Source organism: Melopsittacus undulatus, chromosome 13, assembly GCF_012275295.1.
Source record: "Melopsittacus undulatus isolate bMelUnd1 chromosome 13, bMelUnd1.mat.Z, whole genome shotgun sequence".
NCBI classification, from domain to species: Eukaryota; Metazoa; Chordata; class Aves; order Psittaciformes; family Psittaculidae; genus Melopsittacus; species Melopsittacus undulatus.
In genome coordinates, this window is record NC_047539.1 from 10,444,738 (window position 1) to 10,465,825 (window position 21,088).

Below are 21,088 nucleotides of genomic sequence, written 5' to 3' on the forward strand. Positions count from 1 at the left end.
GAGGCTTCTAAGGGAGGGCACTGGCCGTAGGTTTTTCAGACCTTTCTTTAGGAGCTGTGAGTCTCAGAAGTGCCAATAAACTGCTGAAGATCTGGGCTGCTCTCCTGCTACTCCAGAAAAACAACATGCCAAATAGCTCCAATACAAATAGCCTGTAGCTGAGGGGCTGTGGCCCCAGGTCTTGTAGGGTTCCTGTTGCTTGACCACAAGTTCAAATTCATGGTAAGATTTTACTGCAAAACTTGATACATTTTGGACATTGCTCCTTTGGATATTTCTTGTAGCTCTCACTTGATGCTTTGTGCTGTTATATGTGAGGAAAAGCAAGATTACATTGATGGAGATAATAATTTGACTTGCTTGCTGAGGAAGTTTAATCCATTCTTCATTCATTTAACTTATTCATTCACTCCACAAGGAAAATTATGTCCCTCTGGCAGGGAAGGAAGGATTAAGCCTTTCATTATGGTTTGAATTCATCATGCTTCCTTTCCACAAAGCAAACCCCAACATTTCAGGCATCCAGGGCTGCTTTTACCCAATAAGTAGTTGCTTCAGGCCCAGAGGTAGCGTTCTGGAGTAACGACTGTGGTTAGTGTTGGTGGGCACCAGTTAGGGCTGCAGGGTTAGCAGCTCAGGGGTAGCCTGCTCAGGACATAAGGCCTGGGGGCTGGTGTGGCTTCAGGATGTGAAAAATACTTGTAACCACAGTGAGAGCTGCATCAGGTGCTCCTGCTGCCGCCCAGGCTCTCTGCAGGCTCTTTCAGTGTACTGGCTTTCACAGCCCTTCAGTTGCATTTGGTTTTAATAATGTTAGTGTCTCTGGGGGAAGTAAAAGGAGTTGCTGAGAAAACACCTATTGTGCAGTGGTTCTGTATTCATACATGTATACATGGAGCAATGCACAACAGGTGTTTTGTCATCAGCTTCTCTTTACACATCTAGAGATATATACCTCACAGTCAGAGGTTTCCACTGCTCTGGTAGCATCTGTAATGTGGGGAGCACCAACCTCTTTCTGGTTAAAACCTATCAAGGTTGAGGCCAGTGCTGCCTCTCTAGTCTCAGCTCAAAAAAGAGCCCAGTGTAAGAAAACATAAATGGGCCTTTTTTGTTCTTTATTGACTTTAAAAGTAGTCAGTATAGAACTTCCTGTTGAAATAACATGATTAATATCTGTATTTTCTTGATAGTAAAAGTCAAGCTACTTTCATTTCTGTGTTACTGCAGCACTAATTGTTCTTTGCCTTATCACTCTATGAAGCAACAGCTCCTGTACAGTCTGTTGCAGGAGAGCAAAGCTGGAAGCTTATGCAGCCTATGAAGCCTGCTAGAGGAAAGTACCAAGTGAGAGTAGCTTGCCATCACAACTGAAAGTGAGGTGCAGGGAGGAGCCCACTAGTTTGGTGTCTAATTTGGTGTTTGGTGTCTAGTTGGTGTCATTTTGATTGAATAGTTTTGGCATATAAATAAATCTGAGTTTATGTTATTTCCTTGTCTCTTTATTCCGGCACTTGATGGTGCGTGCTGCAGCTGGGTTAGGTAGAATACCTGTCTCATAGTGCCCAGGGTATCCCAGGTTGTAAGCACTGAGGAGTTTGCTGGCAGCATGGCTGGTTTTGGTTGTAGTCTTGGCTCTTGAGGGGAGGGTTCTGAGGAGGAGGGAGGTGGCCCTTGTGCTAGCATCAGGCACGGCAGCAAGTCTTGAGAAGGTGTCCAGGGGAGAAATTGTTGGAGAAATCCTATCACTTCCATCTCCTAGTGAAAGTGAGGATGGTACTTCCTGTAGTATGGGTCTCATGATGTGGTTTGGTAAACTCGGGTTTAGCTGACCCACATCATTTGGTACCGTGAGTTGTGCCTTATTCTGATTCCAGGACTTCAACATAGGGAAGCAGTCATAAGGTTTAGGGAGGAGTTGATGTTTACAGATGTACTGTGAGGGTGGTGAGGCACTGGCTGAGGTTGGATGGGGCTTGGAGCAACCTGCACTAGTGAAGGTGTCCCTGCCCATTCAGGGGTTGGAACTGAATGGGCTTTAAGGTCCCTTCCAACCCAAACTATTCTAGGATTCTGTGATGTGGGTTGTGCAGCTGCTTGTGTCTGGCAGGCATAGATTCACAGGATGGTTTTGCCATGCTGCAGTTAGTGTAAGTTGGTGTATTGATGGTATGTAGTTATCTAAAAGCTGATAGAGCGAGTTGGTGTAAGAAATGCAAGGGTGTGTTTCTCAGCATGTCTCCTCTTATCAGTCAGGATTGATGGCAGTGGCAGGACTTCAGAGACTTACAGGTATTTGTTGATCAGCTGTTATCAAACCTGTCTGGATACAGAAAATGGCTGTGAGAGAGCAGTAGCCCTGGGAGAAGTCCTAGCAAGAAGCTGGCTTTCTCCCTGGGCAGCAGCCAGTGTACAAGCTCCCTATACTTGCTTTGACCCCTGAAGTCTTCATTTCTTCATTCCTTTCAGGTTTCTTTAACTTACATTTTCTCAGGACACAGGAATGTTGCTCACAGCCTTTTGCACAAGTTCTGAAGGGGTGATGTCTTTGTCAGGCTGAAATCAGGCTCTGGAGAGCCAGTGTGACTCAGTTGGGTATTTGTTCCTTTTTGTCCAGGTGAAAGTACATCTATTCTTCAGACAGGCAGAAGTGGAGAGAGACTCTTGAACCATCATGAGGTGTATATCCTGTTGACCTTAATGTTCTGTCTCTTGGCAGAAGCTTGCTCCTTACCTAAAGACATGAAAGGACATGTTTTGTTGTGTAAGACCCTGTGACCAGGCTCAGGACCCTGTGATGCCAGAATTTAGGCCACTTCATGTTTTTCTTTCCCTTTTTTTTTGTCAGCAGGTGTGGATATTGCCAGCTACTGAAATCCCAATATTGTCATGAGTTGGAAACCTAAGGTTTCTATTTTCATGTTCTTCAAATTATAGACTATGTGGGAAAGTGTAAGATGTGAGGAGCTGTAATGTGGTTGCTGTTGTGAGACAGCGCCAGGTCTGGTGTTCCAGGAGGTGAGGCTGTGGGGGCAGAGGTCCCTGTAGCTGTGGCTGTAGAAGTCCAGCCATCCATGAGCCATGCTGGCCTCTGGTGTGATGGCTGCACTGCTGTCAATGCTTGGACTCCTTGAGCAGCTCCTGTATTTTGTGCTGTAGCTAAAGATCATTGGCCCTGTTGTTACATGGGGTTGCACAGCAGTGGGTGCCACTGTTGGTATAGAATGAGGAATGGTAATGAGCATGTTTTATCCAGACTCTGCACTTTTCTCAGTCCAGTTAATCCTTATGCCTTGTTAACAATTCTTGACCCTTTTTCTAGAATGGTGGGTGCAAAGCAGGGTGAAGAGTGAGTGCCTGTGCTGAAAGAATATTAACCAAAGTCACCAATAATTTATTGGGTTTACCCCCATGGTGTGATCAAATAAAAGAAAATATTGATGTCTGGATACAATAGAAGAAAGTTACTACTTCTCTGTCCTAATTCCAACAGTGAGGATGGAGAGAGAAGCAGAGGAAGAAAGAATCCGGAAGCATAAAGCTGCAGCTGAGAAAACGTTCCAGGATGGGATTGCCAAAGCAAAGCTGGTGATGCGCAGGACGCCGGTGGGCACGGATCGCAATCATAACAGGTGGGAAAGGAGAAGATCCGGAGCCGCCAGCTCTGCCCTCTGGGAGGAGCTTCATCAGACAGGAGCCCCCAAGAAGTGTTGAGAACTCCCTGTGTATTGAACCATGCAGGAGAGCAGAAGAGACAGCTTTGTGCATGTAGGGTGTAAGAGCCTTCCCTGGATTGCAGTGGCAGCTTGTTGAGGGCTTCCTGCGGGGGCCATGGTCCACCCAGTGGAGCTCTGTCATGCTTGCATTAAAAGGGACGTGACAAGCAGGATTCTGCCCCTCTTCTTCACTCTGATGAGACTCCCCTGCAGTCCTGATAGAGCTCAAGAGGGCAAGTGTGGGGCAATAGCACAAGAGGGATGTGGAGCTGTTGGAGCGAGTCCAGAGGAGGCCACAGAGACACTGTGAAGGCTGGAGCAGCTCTGCTCTGGAGTCAGGGGACAGAGCTGGGCTGGGGCAGCCTGGACAAGAGAAGGGGAGACCTGAGAGCAGCTCCAGTGCTTAGAGGGGTTACAGGAAACCTGGAAGAGGGGCTGGGGACAGTGGCCAGTAGGGACAGGCCAAGGGGGAATGGCTTTTACCTGCCCGAGGGGAGATTGAGATGAGCTCTTAGGCAGAAGCTCTTCCCTGTGAGGGTGCTGAGGCGCTGGCACAGGGTGCCCAGAGAAGCTGTGGCTGCCCCATCCCTGGCAGTGCTCAAGGCCAGGTTGGACACGGGCTTGGAGCAAGCTGCTCCAGGGGAAGATGTCTCTTACCCCCACAGAAGGCTTGTGGCAGGGGTTCGAACTGGATGAGCTTTAAGGTCCTTTTCAACCTGAACTATCCTATGATTCTGTGATTGTTCAATAACCAAATTACTGTCTTCTTGTTTTTCATGTTTGTTGTGCAGGAATGCTCTCAGAATGGATTCTAATGAAAGTGTTCCCTGTTTCTCAGCTGCACTAATATAAATATATACATGCATCCAGTCTTTGACTCAAGCACGTAGATGCTTTTCTATGCCAATAAAAGCAGATGTATGTACCTAGCCAGGAGAGCAGACAGGACGTGTTAACATTTGTGTTTCCTACAGGTATTGGCTGTTTTCGGATGAGGTTCCTGGCTTGTTCATTGAGAAGGGCTGGGTACATGACAGTATAGACTACAGATTCATCCTTCCCCATCAGAAAAAAGAGGATTTTAAAAAGGACTACAGCCCAGGAGGTATGATCAGCTTGCTTCTCTGTAGGTGCTTCCTTTGCTGCTGTTGGAATGTCTGAATGGATTTGTGGATGTGAAAGAACTGTCTAGTCTGAGTGTCTTCATGGGGATGCTCTGATTTAAGCCTTCTTTAAACTCTAGAAGCCTACACAGAGGAGAGTCTGCTCATGATGCTCTGTCCTGCTGCTGCAGGTCTTGGGACTGCTCACAATGTACCACATGAGGGCCACAGGATACAACCACCTCTCTTAAAAGCAATGAGGTTGTGAGTTGTGGACTAATCCCTCTTATTTACTCTGAACCTGCTGAGTTGCAGTGTGCCAAACTTCTTGGTGATCAGTTGTGTGTTGCAGAGTATGAGGGCATCCATCATTGTGTTAATGTCCCACCAGTGTGAAGAGCCCCAGATTAACCTGTGAAATAGTATGGAGCTGTAGGTATCTCCAACATAGTGATAGCTTTGCTGATGGAGACCTGCAATGATGCTGCATGTGGTGGGTGCAGAGCTCCAGCAGTAGTGCTTTGGGCATTGGCAGAGTAGGCATCTACAGAAGAATGGGTCAGGACAAACCTACAGTAACAAACCTAGCTGTCTGTGGCTTGTCAAGCTGGAGGTGGTACCACTCAGTGGTCCCACATGGGTGTAATTTCTTATGTGAACTCTTTTCAACTACAGACCAACACTGCCCCTGTACACCAGCCTGCTTCCATTTCTTACCTGCTGCCTGAGTGTTTGCCACTGTGCAGGATTTCAGCATGTTCCTTTCAAAGTTTAACAAGCAAAAGCCTAAATAAGCAAAGGATAAAATTCATGTCAGGCTGTTATCTAAGATGCTCTGAAACACAAATACATGTTGTTTAGAATTCAATTCTAAATGTATTTTGTCAGTGTATAGGTAAAAAGCAAAACCAGTTTTATGTGTTTAAAATAGCAAGAATGCTTTTCTGAAGTTTATGTGTGTGGTTTAACATACAGTATTTTCTTTGAGATTCTGTTACAATTTTCTGTTCATGTCTATAAATGCATATACCTTGAGGTAATACTGGATTAGTTTTCCCTCCCAGACAGATAGATGCTGGATATAAACCCTACCCCAGCAGCAGGTTAGTTTGTGCAGAACACACATGGTTGCTGGGGGGAAGGAGAAGAAGCCACTCAAGATTGTGTTTTTCTTTTGCAGACAAGAGGAAGAGCACAGCTGCTGATGGCAGAGTGAGCAAAGTGCACAGACCCATGCACGCTGCAGACCTGCCCGCGGAGACCACTGTGCCCAAGCAGGGACAGAACTTATGGTAACACAGCTTTGGTAGCTGCCAGGGCCTCACAGGGCAGAGATGAGGAAACAAGACCCATTTCTTCTGATAGACCCTACTCTATACCACCACTCTTCCAATACTCAACAGCTGGATCGCTTCAGCTCCCCAGGCTGTTACTGGTATTACCACTAGTAGTGAGTGGCTAATAGGGCAGCCAGTCCCAAGAGCCAGTGGAACTGTTATAATCAATCTCATCAGTCAGAGCCAGTATGAATTAAGCTGGTAAAATGCTACTTAGGTATATTGCTTTTAAAATATTTTCTATTCAGGAGAAGAATTAATTTAAAAGAGTTGCTGTGCACTTCTTTTGGTATTGGGAAGTGACCAAAACCAAAACACCCAGAACAGAGGAGGGGAGCAGTGGCCTAGCTGAGTGTATCTGGGTTTTCTTTCATGGTTCATCTCAGCAGACCTGAACTGTGGCACATGGGGTCCTTTTAAGCACATGAAATTAAAGTCTTCATTGAGATCCTTGGAGACAGACCTGTACAATGTGAGACATGCAGAGCCATCCTCCAGCTCCTTGTCAGTGTCTTCCCAGCAGACTGTAGTGGTGTCCGTTTGTTCGCCTGTAGCACCATATCGACTTGATTTTGTTGCTAGTGATAATTATAGCTTGGCAAAATCCTTCTACCATGTTGATAGCCTGTTACCCTTCCATGCTTCCCAAAGCCAAACAATAGCCACCTGTGCCTTCTACATGAGTCAAATCTAAAGCTCTAACTTCGAGCATGGGTGATTGTGACTTGTTCCAGTAATTTGCCCTACCAATGTCTTGTTGTACCTTTAAAGAAAATCTCCAGTGTTAACTGTTGCTCTATGTGCTAAGGACTGGTTCCAGGCCAGGAAATAATGACTACACCTTCATCTATTAAACTGCTTGTGAAGGACTCTGCATTTTTCTAGATAACAGTGGCTTTTCCCCAGTTTTCTACTTTTGACCCACAATGATCTTTGATAAGTACCACCTGCTCCAATGCATAGTTTCACTGCTGTGAGTCTTTACTAGTGATGTTCCTGTGCCCCCCAGAAACTGTCAAAGAGACTGAAATGGGTAGATGCTTTCATTCATCTAAACCATCAGTACTGAGTACTCACTCTCTGTAGTTCTCTGCCCCTTGTCTTTCACTGCTCACAGGCCATAGGAGAGAGCGATGTTTCCTGCGCACACTTTTACTCTGTTAATATTGCCATGACAGATCTCCCTTTCTCAGTCTAGTCATCACAGAATCACAGAATAGTTTGGGTTGGAAGGGACCTTAAAGCTCCTCCAGCTCCAACCCCTGCCATGGGCAGGGACCCCTTCCACTGGAGCAGCTGCTCCAAGCCCCTGTGTCCAACCTGGCCTTGAGCACTGCCAGGGATGGGGCAGCCACAGCTGCTCTGGGCACCCTGTGCCAGCGCCTCAGCACCCTCACAGGGAACAGCTTCTGCCTAAGAGCTCAGCTCAGTCTCCCCTTGGGCAGGTTAAAGCCATTCCCCTGTGTCCTGTTCCTACAGGCTCTTGTCAGTAGTCCATCTCCAGATTTCTTGTAGGCCCCCTTAAGGTACTGAAGGGCCATAGTAAGGTCTCCTGGGAGCTTTGTGTTCTGCAGGCTGAACAACCCTGTGTATGTCTTGTCACAACAGCATATATCATGCAGTTGGCCTATCCTAGGGTGCTAAATGGGAAGTCGTAGAGAACTGTATAGACCACAGGGAAGTCCCCTCTGCTCTGCAAACTGCTTCTTGCAATACTTGATCTTCATTTAGCAGATGTGTTCCAGTAGAACTAATTATATAAAGAAAATGGTAGCTTAAATTAATAGTGTATGTTGCTATGAAGTCAAGATACAGCTAAATTAGATGAGTGACACAGAATCCCTGTAATTCCAGGCTGAACGTGAGAAAACATAGTGTTTTACATGGCAGTACTGACTTGCTCAGTTAGGTTGGCAACTGTCAGCGACATGGTGGGGGAGATCAGAGTGGTTACACAAGTTGGGAGCACTTTACACAGCAACCAGGCATCCATCCCAGGAGCAGAAACTCCTGGAACCAGGTCCTGTATGCTCTCAGGACGGAGTTACGTTCTGTTACAAAGAGCTGCTTTGTATGAATTGACCATAATATGTGGGTTCTCCTTTTTTTTTCTTCTTTAAGGCAACAAAAAGAGTTAAGAACTGTTTAGAATAAATAAAAAATAGCTTAATATGGCAACCAAAAGCCTGAAGTGCTTTCAGAGAGATGTCGATGGGTCTAAATTAAGGAAATAAAAAGGATGATACAGTACAGACTAAGAGTGGAACAATTAATTCTGTTCCTTTTCTTGGAAAAGCAGGGAGATGGGGAGTGCTGCTGCAGGAGAACAGGAAAGTCTCCTAAAGAAAGGGGATTGCCTTTTGATACAGATGAAAGGGATCAGGAAATAAAACTAGCAAATGGCAGGTTTGAAATAGAGGAGGAAGTGCCACTTCAGATCTTACAGCTGCTACCAGCTGCTGGGGATCTCCAAGCCTGTCCCTGTTCAAAGCACCTATTGGACAAATTGCTGCAAGAGGAGCTTATTGGGGAGTGTTAGGCACACAGGTTCTTGTCTTGGCACCGAAGGAGGTCCTCAATCCTACAGATGCTGAGATCTGTGGGGGCAGATCAAAGGAATGTCACTGCATCCCTGCTCTGCCATGTCTGCACTCAGACATAAGATGCTGAGCTGGGTGGATTCTTTTTTGTCCCAGTGTCTTTGATTTCTGTCCTTTTTGGTACCTGCTGGGAAGAACTTTGAACAGTCCCAGCATGGGCTGGCTCTTCACTGAGGATCACACCTGAGTGTGGTGTTGTGCCAGGCAGGTTGGCAGTGTCAGGATGTCGATGGGCAGAGCGGTGCAGTTGGAAGATCTGTGCCAGATGCAGGGCTTCACCCCTTCAAGTGAGCAGGGGGCACAGTGTCATCTTGTCAAAGGAAACCATCAGTTGTAGCTACACATTCTTCTGTGCTGTCTGCATGGCTTTCTCCTCAGCGACAGGGCAACCTAAAGCCATTTCCACAGACAAGCAGGAAGCTTCCTCAGCTGAAAGCTTATTTAAAGCTCTGGAACTGCAAAGAGCAGTTAGTTAGGTTTGCTGAGTACCTGTCTGACAGCTGCCAGCATTTACAGGTCAGCTTCTACAAAAAGGCAAGTGCCACCCTAAGAGCTGTTATTTCAGGGATAGACAGTGACTACAACTTTCCTCTGAGGAAATCCAGATTCCTATTACTGCATTTTTGCCTTGGCCATTGATCTGTCCAATCTCAAGGACTCCCATGAGCACAGATGGGTATGGAAGTGTCTCCTCCTTGGCTGCTCTTTGCACATTGTCCTTGTGCACCCTGAGAATCCTTGAGACTGCTAAGGTCCTTGGATACCTCCATTCCCTATGGCTTAGGTACAAGGACTTGCTGAGCTGTAACTCGTGATATTAGCATGTGCTGCATAAGTCTTGTTTCTTGTGTTCTGCCTTACCTCCTGCCATGTGTCTGTTTCCTAGTCATAACATCTGACGTGGGATTGAGAGCAGCCTCACAGTGCACATAGAGCATTTTTAGCTTTACCCTTTTAAGATCTAGTGTGATAAGACTTTACACCAAATTGACACTGCTAATGGTTGGATTTCACAGAAACTGCTCATTTGCCCCTTGAGAATGGGAGCTGGTAGGTTGTTGATAAAGGGAGAAATAAATTCCATACTTCTGCCAAGAGTTACAGAAACAGTATCTCGTGCAAGTGGTTTCTGCTTTCAGTAATTTGTCCCCCCAAAGAAGAGGGCCCAGTGTTCTGTCCTAGAAGTGCAGAGACGGAATCATTGTTCTCATTCAGAATCGTAAGAGCTTGGTTACTTCTGTCCTCCAGCCAGAGGCACCAGTCCCATTTCTAACAATGTTCAACACTTCCACTGATGTTGAAGCTTGTTAAAAAATCTCCCTGTTTAAAACTTCTGGGCATGTGGTCCCTGGAAAGGTCTCTTTCTGTCCTGTGGTACTTGGGGAGCTCTGTACATACTGAGCTTCCCTGCAAAAGCCACAGATAGATCACAGTGTGTCAGTCTGTAGGAGACTTCTTGCTCATCCTGATCAGAATGCAGTTGAATTTTGGCAACAGTGGCATCTCTGCAGAGTAACTCCCATTGTTCTTCATCTATCAGGAATACACCATGATATGGCGGGTCCCCTCTGCAGACAGTGTGAGTTAACCATGAGTGGGTGCTGACAGACTCCATTCTCACGCCTATATTCTACAGATGGAGTTTCCCTGTTTCTACCAACCCTCCAGAGCAGGTACTGATTCTGGGCTCCTCTAGGTGTTGTCCTCTTGATTTCTTCATTCCCTAGTCTTCAGTCAGGGTTTTAGGCCTTTCTCTGTCCCTTGTAGCCTGAGAACAGGTAGGACTATTCAACCTAATGTGCGTACTGATCAGTCTGAAGACCTCTGTGTGGTCTTGACTCTGCCAAAGGCATCTTTTCCATCACTAGGTTGTATTAGTAAATTCAGTGTCAGAACACATGAAGAGCATCAGTTGGCTTCCCCTCCTTCTTATCAAAAGCCACAAACTCATAGCCCTGTTGCCTCCCATGTTTAAAATGCAAGCCCTGCCCTACTGTATCCGTGCTCCTGGCTGAGCCCTAGCTGCAAGTGCGGGTGGTTTCTTTAGGTAGGATGTAGGGCATAGAGCTGAGAACCAGGAGCTGTGGCTGCACAGAGCAGCAAGGTGTCACCTCTCAAACCAATACAGGTGCCTCTTTGATATGTTTGTATTTTGCACGTTGGAGTTGAAGCTGCTATAGAACAGTTCTGTCTTCCAGAATTTCCAGTTCCAGCTCTCAGGGTGAATTGGGAAGACTCAAGTACCTGTTGCAGATGTTCTACTCCCTGCCCTGTTTCCTTTTCAGCAGGAGCAAAGTTGTGCTAGGTCTTAGCTCTACTGTGAGATGATAGCTGTTTTCTCACACTGGTGGCAGCTTGTGCTGTCTTTCCCAAGCCACATAACCCTGGAGGAGCCAAGTGCCATGTGCTGACTGCTTCCAGGGCCCTTTCATTTTTACAGTAACAACAGTGCAGGGGATTCCCCCCTTAGAGTTGCAGCTGTGGGGGAAGCTGAGAAAGTTCAGGCATGGTCATTTTGGATGTTTTTCCAGCTGGATCTAGTGATATATCGCCAGCAGTGACCCGTTTTGTTTCATCATAACCTAGGCAACCTTCTCAGCATGCCCAAGGAATAGTTCTGTGCTGGGTATCTGCAGGGCAACTCTTTTGAAGCTTGGTTCATGCTATTCCTATATCATGACAGATTCTTCATACTGAAATATGGCTTAGGACCAATCCCAAGGTCTGCCTCAGGTGAATGGAAGCAATTTCATAGAATGGTTTGGGTTGGGTTGATAGCAGATATTCTAGGAAATTTCTCTTTTATTTAGCAGAAGTCCAGTAGACATAGAAACACAAATCCTTGCAGGGGTCTGTTGGAAGACCTTCCAGTGAATCTGGGAATTGCCTGTCAGATCCCATGGCTGCAACATTTGAGGTGCCTGTGGTAGGCTCTAGTGGGTGAGATCTAGAGCCATTCTGTCCTGTTGCTCACAGGGAGGGTATGTGGAGGGTAGTGCTGGCCAACAGATTTGTGAGGATGGAGTGTACTGAAGCAGGTGACTGGCAGGAAACTGTTTTTCCTCAATTTTTTAAACAATGAATCCTGTGGTTTATTACAGTAATTAGTTTTCTAACTGAGTGCAGATTATGAAGCCATTCCCCTAGTAGGAGTCTGTGAAAACTCTGAAATATTGTCTTTGCAGGTATGATATTTAGTAAGTGTTTCTGCCAGAAAAATAAGCACTGTGTACGCTGTTATTCGAGGAGGAGCCAGAACAGCTTTCTCTGGCTGTTGCTTGGCTCATCTGAGTTTGTGCCAAAGAAGAAAATTTAGGTCTGGAGTCCTGTGTGTCTGGTGAGGATCGCATAGTGGTCCACTGCAGTTGTGTCCATAAGAGGCTGATGTGCTACTCCCTCACTTCACTCTTCTAAGGAGCAATTCTCTTCTGGGAGATGTGGTCAGCCTCATTTGCTGTAAATGAGCTCTGCGGCTCAGATAGGCTTTGGCCCCCACCAGGTGAGGAGGCTCTGTGGCATCCTAGGGTGGAGCTGGGGGGAGAGGGGGGAAAGAGGAAAAGAGCAGAAATTCAGGCTGTCTGAAAGTTAGCTTAAAGCATTAAGAATTGATTGTGCTCTGGAATTGCAGAGGATGCCTCGTGTAGACAGCTGCAAAAGCTTTCCTTTTTTAGGTCCAGCTAACTGGTTGCTTACTGCTGCGGGCCTCAAGGACCTCCTTAGCAGAGAGGTCTAAAGCTAAGTGTTGGTTTCATTTACTTCATTTGAGGTTTCAAGTTAAGGCAAGCTTCTTAACAGCAAGGACTTCTGTACTTGTAGAGAGCATGGGCTTCACAATCACAAATCCTCATCATGTGCAGGCATGGTATGAGTCAGGACATACCCTGTGATAATATAGGGACTTCTTGTGTGAACAGAAGTTAAAGGGTCTGCATAAAGAGCAATTGAATTGCTGTGCTGTGCAGTGTATGGCATGTTTATCTTCCCTGGTACTTCTGAAACGATGTTTCAGATTACTTAAATAGACTGCAGCTAGTGAACCTAACCCCTGGGGTAGATGACTGAATTCAAGTGCCAGTGTTTCAATAAATTTTATAGGGAACAATATAGAAAATCAGTTCTGTGTTTATATCTTCACTGTGAGGGTGCTGAGGCACTGGAATGGGTTGCCCAGGCAGGTTGTGAATGCTCCATCCCTGGCAGTGTTGAAGGCCAGGTTGGATGAAGCCTTGGGTGATATGGTTTAGTGTGAGGTGTCCCTGCCCATGGCAGGAGGTTGGAACTGGATGATTTTAAGGTACTTTCCAACCCGAACTGTTCTGTGATTCTATGATTTTGATTTGATTTTTCTTACCCTGGATTTGACTACATTTGAGGACCTGGAAATGAGGCCAATCTGAGTCAGGAAGTTTTTATGCCAGCATTACTGGAAGCATTTCACCTTGGTCCATGGGGTTGGGAAATAGGTTACTTGTCATCCCTGCCCTCTAATACTTATGCACCATTTGGAAGGAGGAGTTGTCTTGCCACAGAGACACACTGGCTGATGCTGGTGCACGTTCTGTCTTTCAGGTTTCTCTGTGACAATCAGAAGGATTTGGATGAGCTGCTGGATTGCCTGCACCCACAAGGAGTAAGAGAGAGCCAGCTCAAGGAGCGTTTGGAGAAAAGGTGAGCCTGCTCCTTTTTTATCTTCTTTGTGCCTCCTCCAAGTCAAAGCGTGTCCTTCTCATAGCAAGCATTTCCATTCCTGCAGCAGCATTCTGCACTTTGTCTTGATTGTGCCTGTGCTGAAGAGGAGAGGATACTGAGGATGAGAAATTGCTGGTTTTCTTGGGCAGGTTGTTGATAACCAATGCTCTCAATTCTGAAGAGGTTCTGTCAGTCTTGAAGCTTCTTGGAGCTGGAAACAAAGGCAAAGCTTTTTCATGCAGAGCCAGAACTGCCACGTGCTTTCCAGTATCTTTCAAAGAACGTTATGCACTGGTGGAGCCTGGAGATCACAGGGGATCCCATTCTTGCTCCAGTGCCCCCACAGCTCACAGGGCAGGAGCCTGTGTGTATTCAAAGGTTGGTTTTGATTTTCCAGGTATCAGGACATCACACATTCTATCCATTTGGCTCGGAAACAGAACTTGGGCCTCAAATCCTGCGATGGCAACCAGGAACTGCTGAACTACCTCCGAAGTGATCTAATTGAGGTTGCAACTCGGCTGCAGAAAGGAGGCCTGGGATATGTTGACGTGACACCAGAATATGAAGCAAGAGTGAGTGAAGAGGCAAAAGTAGTACTGAGCAAGACGAGCATGAGCACTTTGTGTAGAAGGTCTTGACTCTTGTTCTCCTCAGACAAGAAGATCAGGACAATCAGTTTTCTCATGCCCTTTCTTTTTAAACTCTATTTCAAGATTACACAGCTGCTGGCTTGAGGCCTGTTTGTAGGTGGGAGCTAGGCATCCTCCACACCTGGTAACTTGTCCTTCATGTAGTAGTGAACTGCTTTATGGAGCATTAGCAGACCTCTTTGTAGCTGATGTTTTAGCTTCTGCATCAAAGCCAGTGTATCTTGGTGAGAGCAGTTTTCCAATTTGGAGCTTTTGGGGTATTTTTGTACATTCAGACCAGTTTAGCCTTGGGATGATGATTATGTCCCAGTTCCAGAACCTAAAGGATGTTCTTTTCATGGGTATATCAGCATGAGAAAGTTACTGTGCAGTGAACTGAAGTATGAAATCTTGGTGGTGTGGTTAGTTCAGCCAAACTCATGTGAGAATCACTGGTGCACTGAGTGGGGTAGATCTGCCTGGTGTGGGTAAGTACCCACTCCCGTGATTAGTGTGTGTTCCTCCTGCCAAATGATGTTGGCTTGAAATAGTGAAAGCTGTGGTGAGGCTACGTCCTGAGTCACTGTAGAGACTTCCCCTTGTAGATGAGACCATAAGTGTTAAAAGGAGGGGAAAAGTTATGTCACTACAGGAGTGGAAGAAAGGCTTAGTTCTTGGTCATTGTGGATTTGAGTTTTTGGGCAATTCTGGTGTGTTTGGTTTTTTGTTGTTTGGTTTTTTTTCTCAAGGCATGATGCATTTTTCTGACCAGTATTATGCACGGTCAGCTGTATCTGAACTCCAGTAGAAGCAGCAGCAATACGCTGATTCCACAATCAAGTATGGTAGATAACAACATTGCATTAAGAATCCCATGTATCCATTTGCAGGACAGACTTACCTAAAACAGACGGGGGAGTAACATCAGCTGTTATGTGACCCTATCCTCTTCCTAACAGGTATACTCACTAGAGAGCCTGAAGGATTTTGGCGAGTGTGTGATCGCACTCCAAGCTGGTGTTGTTAAGAAGTTTCTGCAAGGTTTCATGGCCCCCAAGCAGAAGAGAAGGAAGCATCAAGGAGACGACTATGTTGCCAAAGCTGAGGAGATTGATGAAGACAAGAAAATGGCAGAAGAAGCAAAGGTATTGTTCACTTCAGGGCTTTTTGTCTTGTGATGTACCTCTTTGAGCAGGGGCAGTGCAACTTACTGGGTACTAAATTTGGAGTGACTTCCCCATTCCAAGTTTGGAGTGTAGGTGATGGGGCCTGGTGTTCCCCGTTTATTTTGAAGAGTAAAGGCATTGGCAAAATTGATATCATAGTGATATCAAATGAATTATAGTTCATTTTCTCTCTGAACAGGAATTGGGTGAAGTCAAATATGTGAGTTTCTTTGTGAAGTTCCTCACACAAGTTGGGTACTGTAATAAAAGCATATTATGGAGCACTTATAGAGAAAGTAACAGGAGTTGTATCTATCAGAGAGGACTCATGGTCCATAAAGAGAAGTAGAGACATGTTGAGGTTTTGGGGACTGCAAGGGCATTAGGTTAGAGTAAATCTCAGCATTTTGCAGAAAGCAACACAAGTCATCATGTGCATGGAGACACCCACACAAGAGGCCAAACTGAAGGTTGCACACAGCATGTCTGCACACCTGGGCACACAAGCTGTATGTGGCTGCAGTAGAGAAGAGGTATTGTGGGGGTCAGTACCCAGCCTTCCAAACTGAAGCTTGGATGGGGTGGAGGATTGCTATGAAGGGTTTGGTTTGTTCCACAGGCAGTCGAGCTCTACTAGTGTTTCATCTGAAGAGGGATGGATGCTAGTAGCATCTATGAACTAAGGTGAATAGGATGCTAGTGCCCTATAACAAGACTTTACCCACTGCCCCCTTCAGTGTGCTTTGCCTGGGTTGATCACTGACTTCAGCAGAAGTAGCAAGATCAGAATTGGATCAACAGAAGCATTTAAAGTTCCCAGCTTACAATACTGCTTGTCTGCTGGGGTGTAGGGATTTTGGTTTGGCTATTTTGGTTGGTTGTTTTTTTAAAGCTCCTGTCAGTGTGTGCTGGACCCTTGCTGGAACATTAAGTCTTTGCTAGGCTGTGGCATTACCATGTTAGCAGGGTATTCAGATAGGCACTAGAAATTTTCACACTACTCAGTTGTCCTGAAATATTTAATCTTTGCTAACTTTGCATCTTTCAGTCCTGAGTGCAAGGGGAGTGAAAGCCTGCCTTGCCCTGAAAGCTGTCAGCAGAATGCAGAGCTGTAGAAACCAGTTATGTCTGAGAGAGAAAGGACCTGGATCATCACATTTCCTGTATCTGCAGCAACCTTACTCTTATGTGTCTTAAAGCTATAAGGGCTAGGGTTATAGCTGTGGAGCATACTTTAGGGGTAACATCAGATTTACTACAATATCTAAATGGATAGTAATTTAGCAGTATGATCTCTGTATCTGAGCCCTGGTCACATCCCTACTATTGGTTCAAGATTTTCTTAAGAACCTGAATGTACACAAGTCCATGGGACCTGATGAAATCCATCTGCGAGTCCTGAAGGAGCTGGTGAATGAAGCTGCAAAGCCACTGGCCATCATATTTGAAAAATCATGGCAGTCAGGTGAAGTTCCTGATGACTAGAAAAAGGGAAATATAACCCCCATGTTCAAGAAGGGGAAAATGGATGACCTGGGGAATTACAGACCAGTCAGTCTCACCTCTGTGCCTGGTTCTCCTGGAAGGCATGCTAGGGCACATGAAAAACAACCAGGTGCTTGGTGACAGCCAGCAGGGCTTCACTAGGGGGAAATCCTGTCTGATCAATTTGGTGGCCTTCTATGATGGGGCTATGGAACTGATGGACAGGGGTGGAGCAGTTGATGTCATCTACCTGGACTTGTGCAAAGCGTTCAACACTGTCCCACATGACATCCTTGTCTCTAAATTGGAGTGTCATCAATTTGATAGGTGGAGCACTTGGTGGATAAAGAACTGGCTGGATGGTCGCACACAAAGAGTTGTGGTCAAGAGTTCAATGTCCAGCTGGAGACCAGTAACGAGTGGTGTCCCTCAGGGATCGGTGTTGGGACCGGTCTTGTTTAATATCTTTGTCAGTGACATGGACAGTGGGATTGAGTGTGCCCTCAGCAAGTTTGCCGATGACACCAAGCTGTGTGGTTCGGCTGATCCACCAGAGGGAAGGAATGCCATCCAGAGGGACCTTGACACACTTGTGAGGTGGGCTGATGCCAACCTCATGAAGTTTAACCATGCCAAGTGCAAGGTCCTACACCTGGGTCGGAGCAATCCCAGGCACAGCTACAAGTTGGGCAAAGAAGAGATTCAGAGCAGCCCTGTGGCGAAAGACCTGGAGGTCTTGGTTGATGAGAAAATGAACATGAGCAGCTTCAGTGTGCGCTTGAGGCCAGAAACCAACCGTATCCTGGGCTGCATCAAGAGGAGCGTGACCAGCAGGTCAAAGGAGGTGATCCTGCCCCTCTGCTCTGCTCTTGTGAGACCTCACTTGGAGCATTGTGTGCAGTTCTGGTGTCCTCAACATAAACAGGACATGGAACTGTTGGAACAAGTCCAGAGGAGGCCACGAGGATGATCAGGGACTGGAGCAGCTCCTGTATGGAGACAGGCTGAGAAAGTTGGGGCTGTTCAGCCTGGAGAAGAGAAGCTGCGTGGAGACCTCAGAGCAGCTTCCAGTATCTGAAGGGGGCCTACAGAGATGCTGGGGAGGGACTCTTCATTAGGGACTGTAGTGATAGGACAAGGGGTAATGGGTTGAAACTCAAACAGGGGAGGTTTAGACTGGATATAAGGAATAAAATCTTTACTGTAAGAGTGGTGAGGCACTGGAATGGGTTACCCAGGGAGGTTGTGAATGCTCCATCCCTGGCAGTGTTCAAGGCCAGGTTGGACAGAGCCTTGGGTGCCATGGTTTAGTGGGATGTGTCCCTGCCCATGGCAGGGGGGTTGGACCTGGATGAGCTTAAGGTCCTTTCCAACCTTAACTATTCTATGATTTTATTTTCTCATATTCTGTGTAAGAAACAAGTCATGGCTCAATAGGCCCCTGTTTGCTGACATGTCTGTACCAAGGGTTCCTGCTGGCTGGGTTCAGAGTCACAGCACAGCCTGGGCTTGTGGCTGTTCCTGTACCACTGTGCCTGTGAGAACAGTTCCACTTTAATGGCAGCAGCACCCTGTGCTGTCCCTGAGAGGACAGGAGATGTGGCCTCTCTGAAGTGTGACATCACAGCACAGCTGCATGGGCAGCTGCTACTGGCTTTCAATGGCAAAGGGAAAGCCTAGAGGGGGTCAAGTCCTCACCTGCAGACCTCAAAGAGCAGCTCCACATCTGGATACTGGGGAAGAACCTTTGTAGCTGGAGGTTTGTCCACCTTTCCCCAGGGTGGTTTCTGTCACTGAAGTTGAAATGCGACTGAGGACTTCTCCTTTGGGTTTTTTTGTGGGGTATTTTTTGTTTTCCCTGCTAGATTGCCCCTCTGCAGTCAGGAGGGCACTTAAGTAACTCAGTCTCCTGTTTGCGTACTTGGCAGTCTGAACTCCCTTGATAATGGTGCTGCTAAAATGCCACAGTCTCATGATGCTTGGGAAGCAAGACTAAAAATCTGCTAAATTCCACAGGCTTGGGGAGAAAAATCTAAGCAAAACTTGCCAACATCTTGTGCAGATTTATCTTGGCCCAGCAGTTACCCAGTACATTAACAGCAAAACCCAGGAACAGTTCCTTGGAAAATCAATTGCACAGTATGTGAAGCACCTCAACAATGTTCTGCAAATAGCTCAGGGCTGTGTGATCTGCCGCAGCTCCTGCACAGGTTTCCGTTGGTCTTGAATGGCTCAGGCTCCAGGTTCCACACTAGCAATGGCAGCGAGGATGTTGGCATTGCAGGAGTTTGTGTGTTTTTCCAAGCATCTGATATATGCTGTGCTTCCTCAGATTGAGTCAGAAGAGAATGTGCAACTCTGCAGAAACCCTGGGTTTTGTTTGGCTCCCAAACTGCTGTCAGCTGCAGAGTTTAGATTTTCCCATCTGACACTTCTGTGTTTGTTTTTTTCACTCTCCTGGGGTAGAAGAACATTACCTTGAGTCCTGTTATGTCCCTGTCATGTCTAGGCCATCACCTCATTGTTGTAAAGCAAAGGAGTTGGAGTGAAGCGTGTAGTAGCTCTGGATCTCTGGTGCATTTTAGACTTACCACAGTGTTGTTTCTAAACTTTAGAGTGTGAGATGCCACATGTGGCTTGAGATACGCAGGCTCCAACAGTTACCTTGGTACCAACCTCAGGTTTAATGCTTTCATCCCATCTCGCAGCTAATTCTGGCGTTTCACATGCTCCAAAGTCATCTTGTCTCAGGACAGTGGCTGATTTCCTGTCTTGAGCTCCACATGCTCTGCTTGACAAACCTGATGGTAGCCAATGTCTGGTCTCCCTTGCCTAGCGTGCAGGTCCAGGCCTGTGGTGGGTCTTGCTGCTGGTCTGGATTACAGCTGCAGTACCCACGGGAGGGCAGCACAGGCTGCTCCAACTCCACCATGCTGAGCTGTGCTGCCAGCTGTCTCCTCACTTCCATCAGCATTTTACAGTGCTACATTTCTGCCTTTTATTTTCTTAGCCTAATGGTTATTTGGGTTAGACTTTCAGAGCAAGAATTCATTGGAGTTCATGTAGGTTGTTTCAGCCTGGCCGTGAAATGCGAAAGGGCTCTACTGTTACGAACAAGCTGTCCCATCCAGTGAGGCTGGTTATGAATAAACCACAAATAGGACTGCTGTGGCTGTATAGAAGGAAAGAAACAGAGAGTTGTGCTTTGGTTATTAAGGGCCCCAGCTAAAAGATATAAAAATGTCTTCAGACTGTAGCAAGCTATGTCTGTGTGCCTCGTTGTAAGTTGTTAGGTCTGTCTGCAGGTTGCTTCAGCCACGGAGAAGTGGAAGACAGCAATCCGTGAGGCCCAGACCTTCTCCCGTATGCACGTGCTGCTCGGGATGCTGGATGCCTGTATCAAGTGGGATATGTCAGCAGAGAATGCCAGATGCAAAGTGTGTCGCAAGAAAGGTAATGCATTCCTGCCCCACGCCTGCGTAACAGTTGGACGCTGTCACCTCTCCATGCCCTGCTTAAGCAACATGCCCTTGTAGTCTGTCGGTTTCTTTGGCTGTATTTTGAGTTTTGAACATCAGAATTTACAGTCAGAAGCATTGATCTTACAGAAGCATTTGACCCTGACTCCAATAAACTGTTCTTGTGAAACCAGTACACAGTCTTGCAGAACATTGCAGAGCTGCTGTCCCCTGGGTACTTGGGGTACTTGGGCACAAGTCATCAACAATCCTTCTGGAAGCACTTGTGCCACTGTCCATTTCCTGGTTTTGTTTTTGAGTTGGAGTGGTCTTTGGGTTTCTGAGCCTTTTCAGTTAATCCCATCTCTTACAGAAGGAATGAATAAGGAGAGGTTGGAAAGGATGTTATCCTTTGGGAGAGAGTGGGGCAGGATGATGCTACTTTGAGGCCAGGGTGGCAGCAGAATTGCTGGTGGGCTGGAAGCCTTATCAGCTGGGGAAGTAACCAAGTAAGTGACAAGAGCCTGCCTTCTCTGTACACACTATGGTGTGGAGGGCTTCAGAGTCTTGCAGGTGGAGGGGAGAGTCGAAGGGGTGCCACCAGCAAGAGTGCTAGTATTTGTTCTGCCATAACCTCTCCTTTTGGATGGAAGCCTGGAGAAAAGAGCTTGGTAGTACATTCTGCCTCATCATGTGCTTTTTGTCTCACTTTCTATTTGCTGAAACACTAGTGGGAAATGAGGGCAGGCAGGAATGCTGGACCACTTGTGCTTACCAAAGGGCTGTGCCATCCACCTCCTCAAAGAAATAATGACTATCGGTGCAATGTCTTTCACCGTGGAGGCTCAGGGATATTCCAGACCAATGCAGAAACTGTACAATCTGCTGCTGAGAGGGGATTC

General features: G+C 46.5%; 1 protein-coding gene across 1 annotated transcript in view; it reads left to right on the forward strand.

Moving 5' to 3' along the window:
* BAZ1B (bromodomain adjacent to zinc finger domain 1B) overlaps window positions 1–21,088 on the forward strand; it is a 49,762-nt gene that overhangs the window by 19,339 nt on the left and 9,335 nt on the right. The window contains exons 8-14 of the mRNA XM_005141713.4: window positions 3,494–3,632; window positions 4,691–4,821; window positions 6,000–6,111; window positions 13,326–13,424; window positions 13,843–14,020; window positions 15,037–15,222; window positions 20,034–20,181. Of these exons, the coding sequence (XP_005141770.2) occupies window positions 3,494–3,632; window positions 4,691–4,821; window positions 6,000–6,111; window positions 13,326–13,424; window positions 13,843–14,020; window positions 15,037–15,222; window positions 20,034–20,181 (993 nt within the window). The remainder of the gene's footprint in view (window positions 1–3,493; window positions 3,633–4,690; window positions 4,822–5,999; window positions 6,112–13,325; window positions 13,425–13,842; window positions 14,021–15,036; window positions 15,223–20,033; window positions 20,182–21,088) is intronic.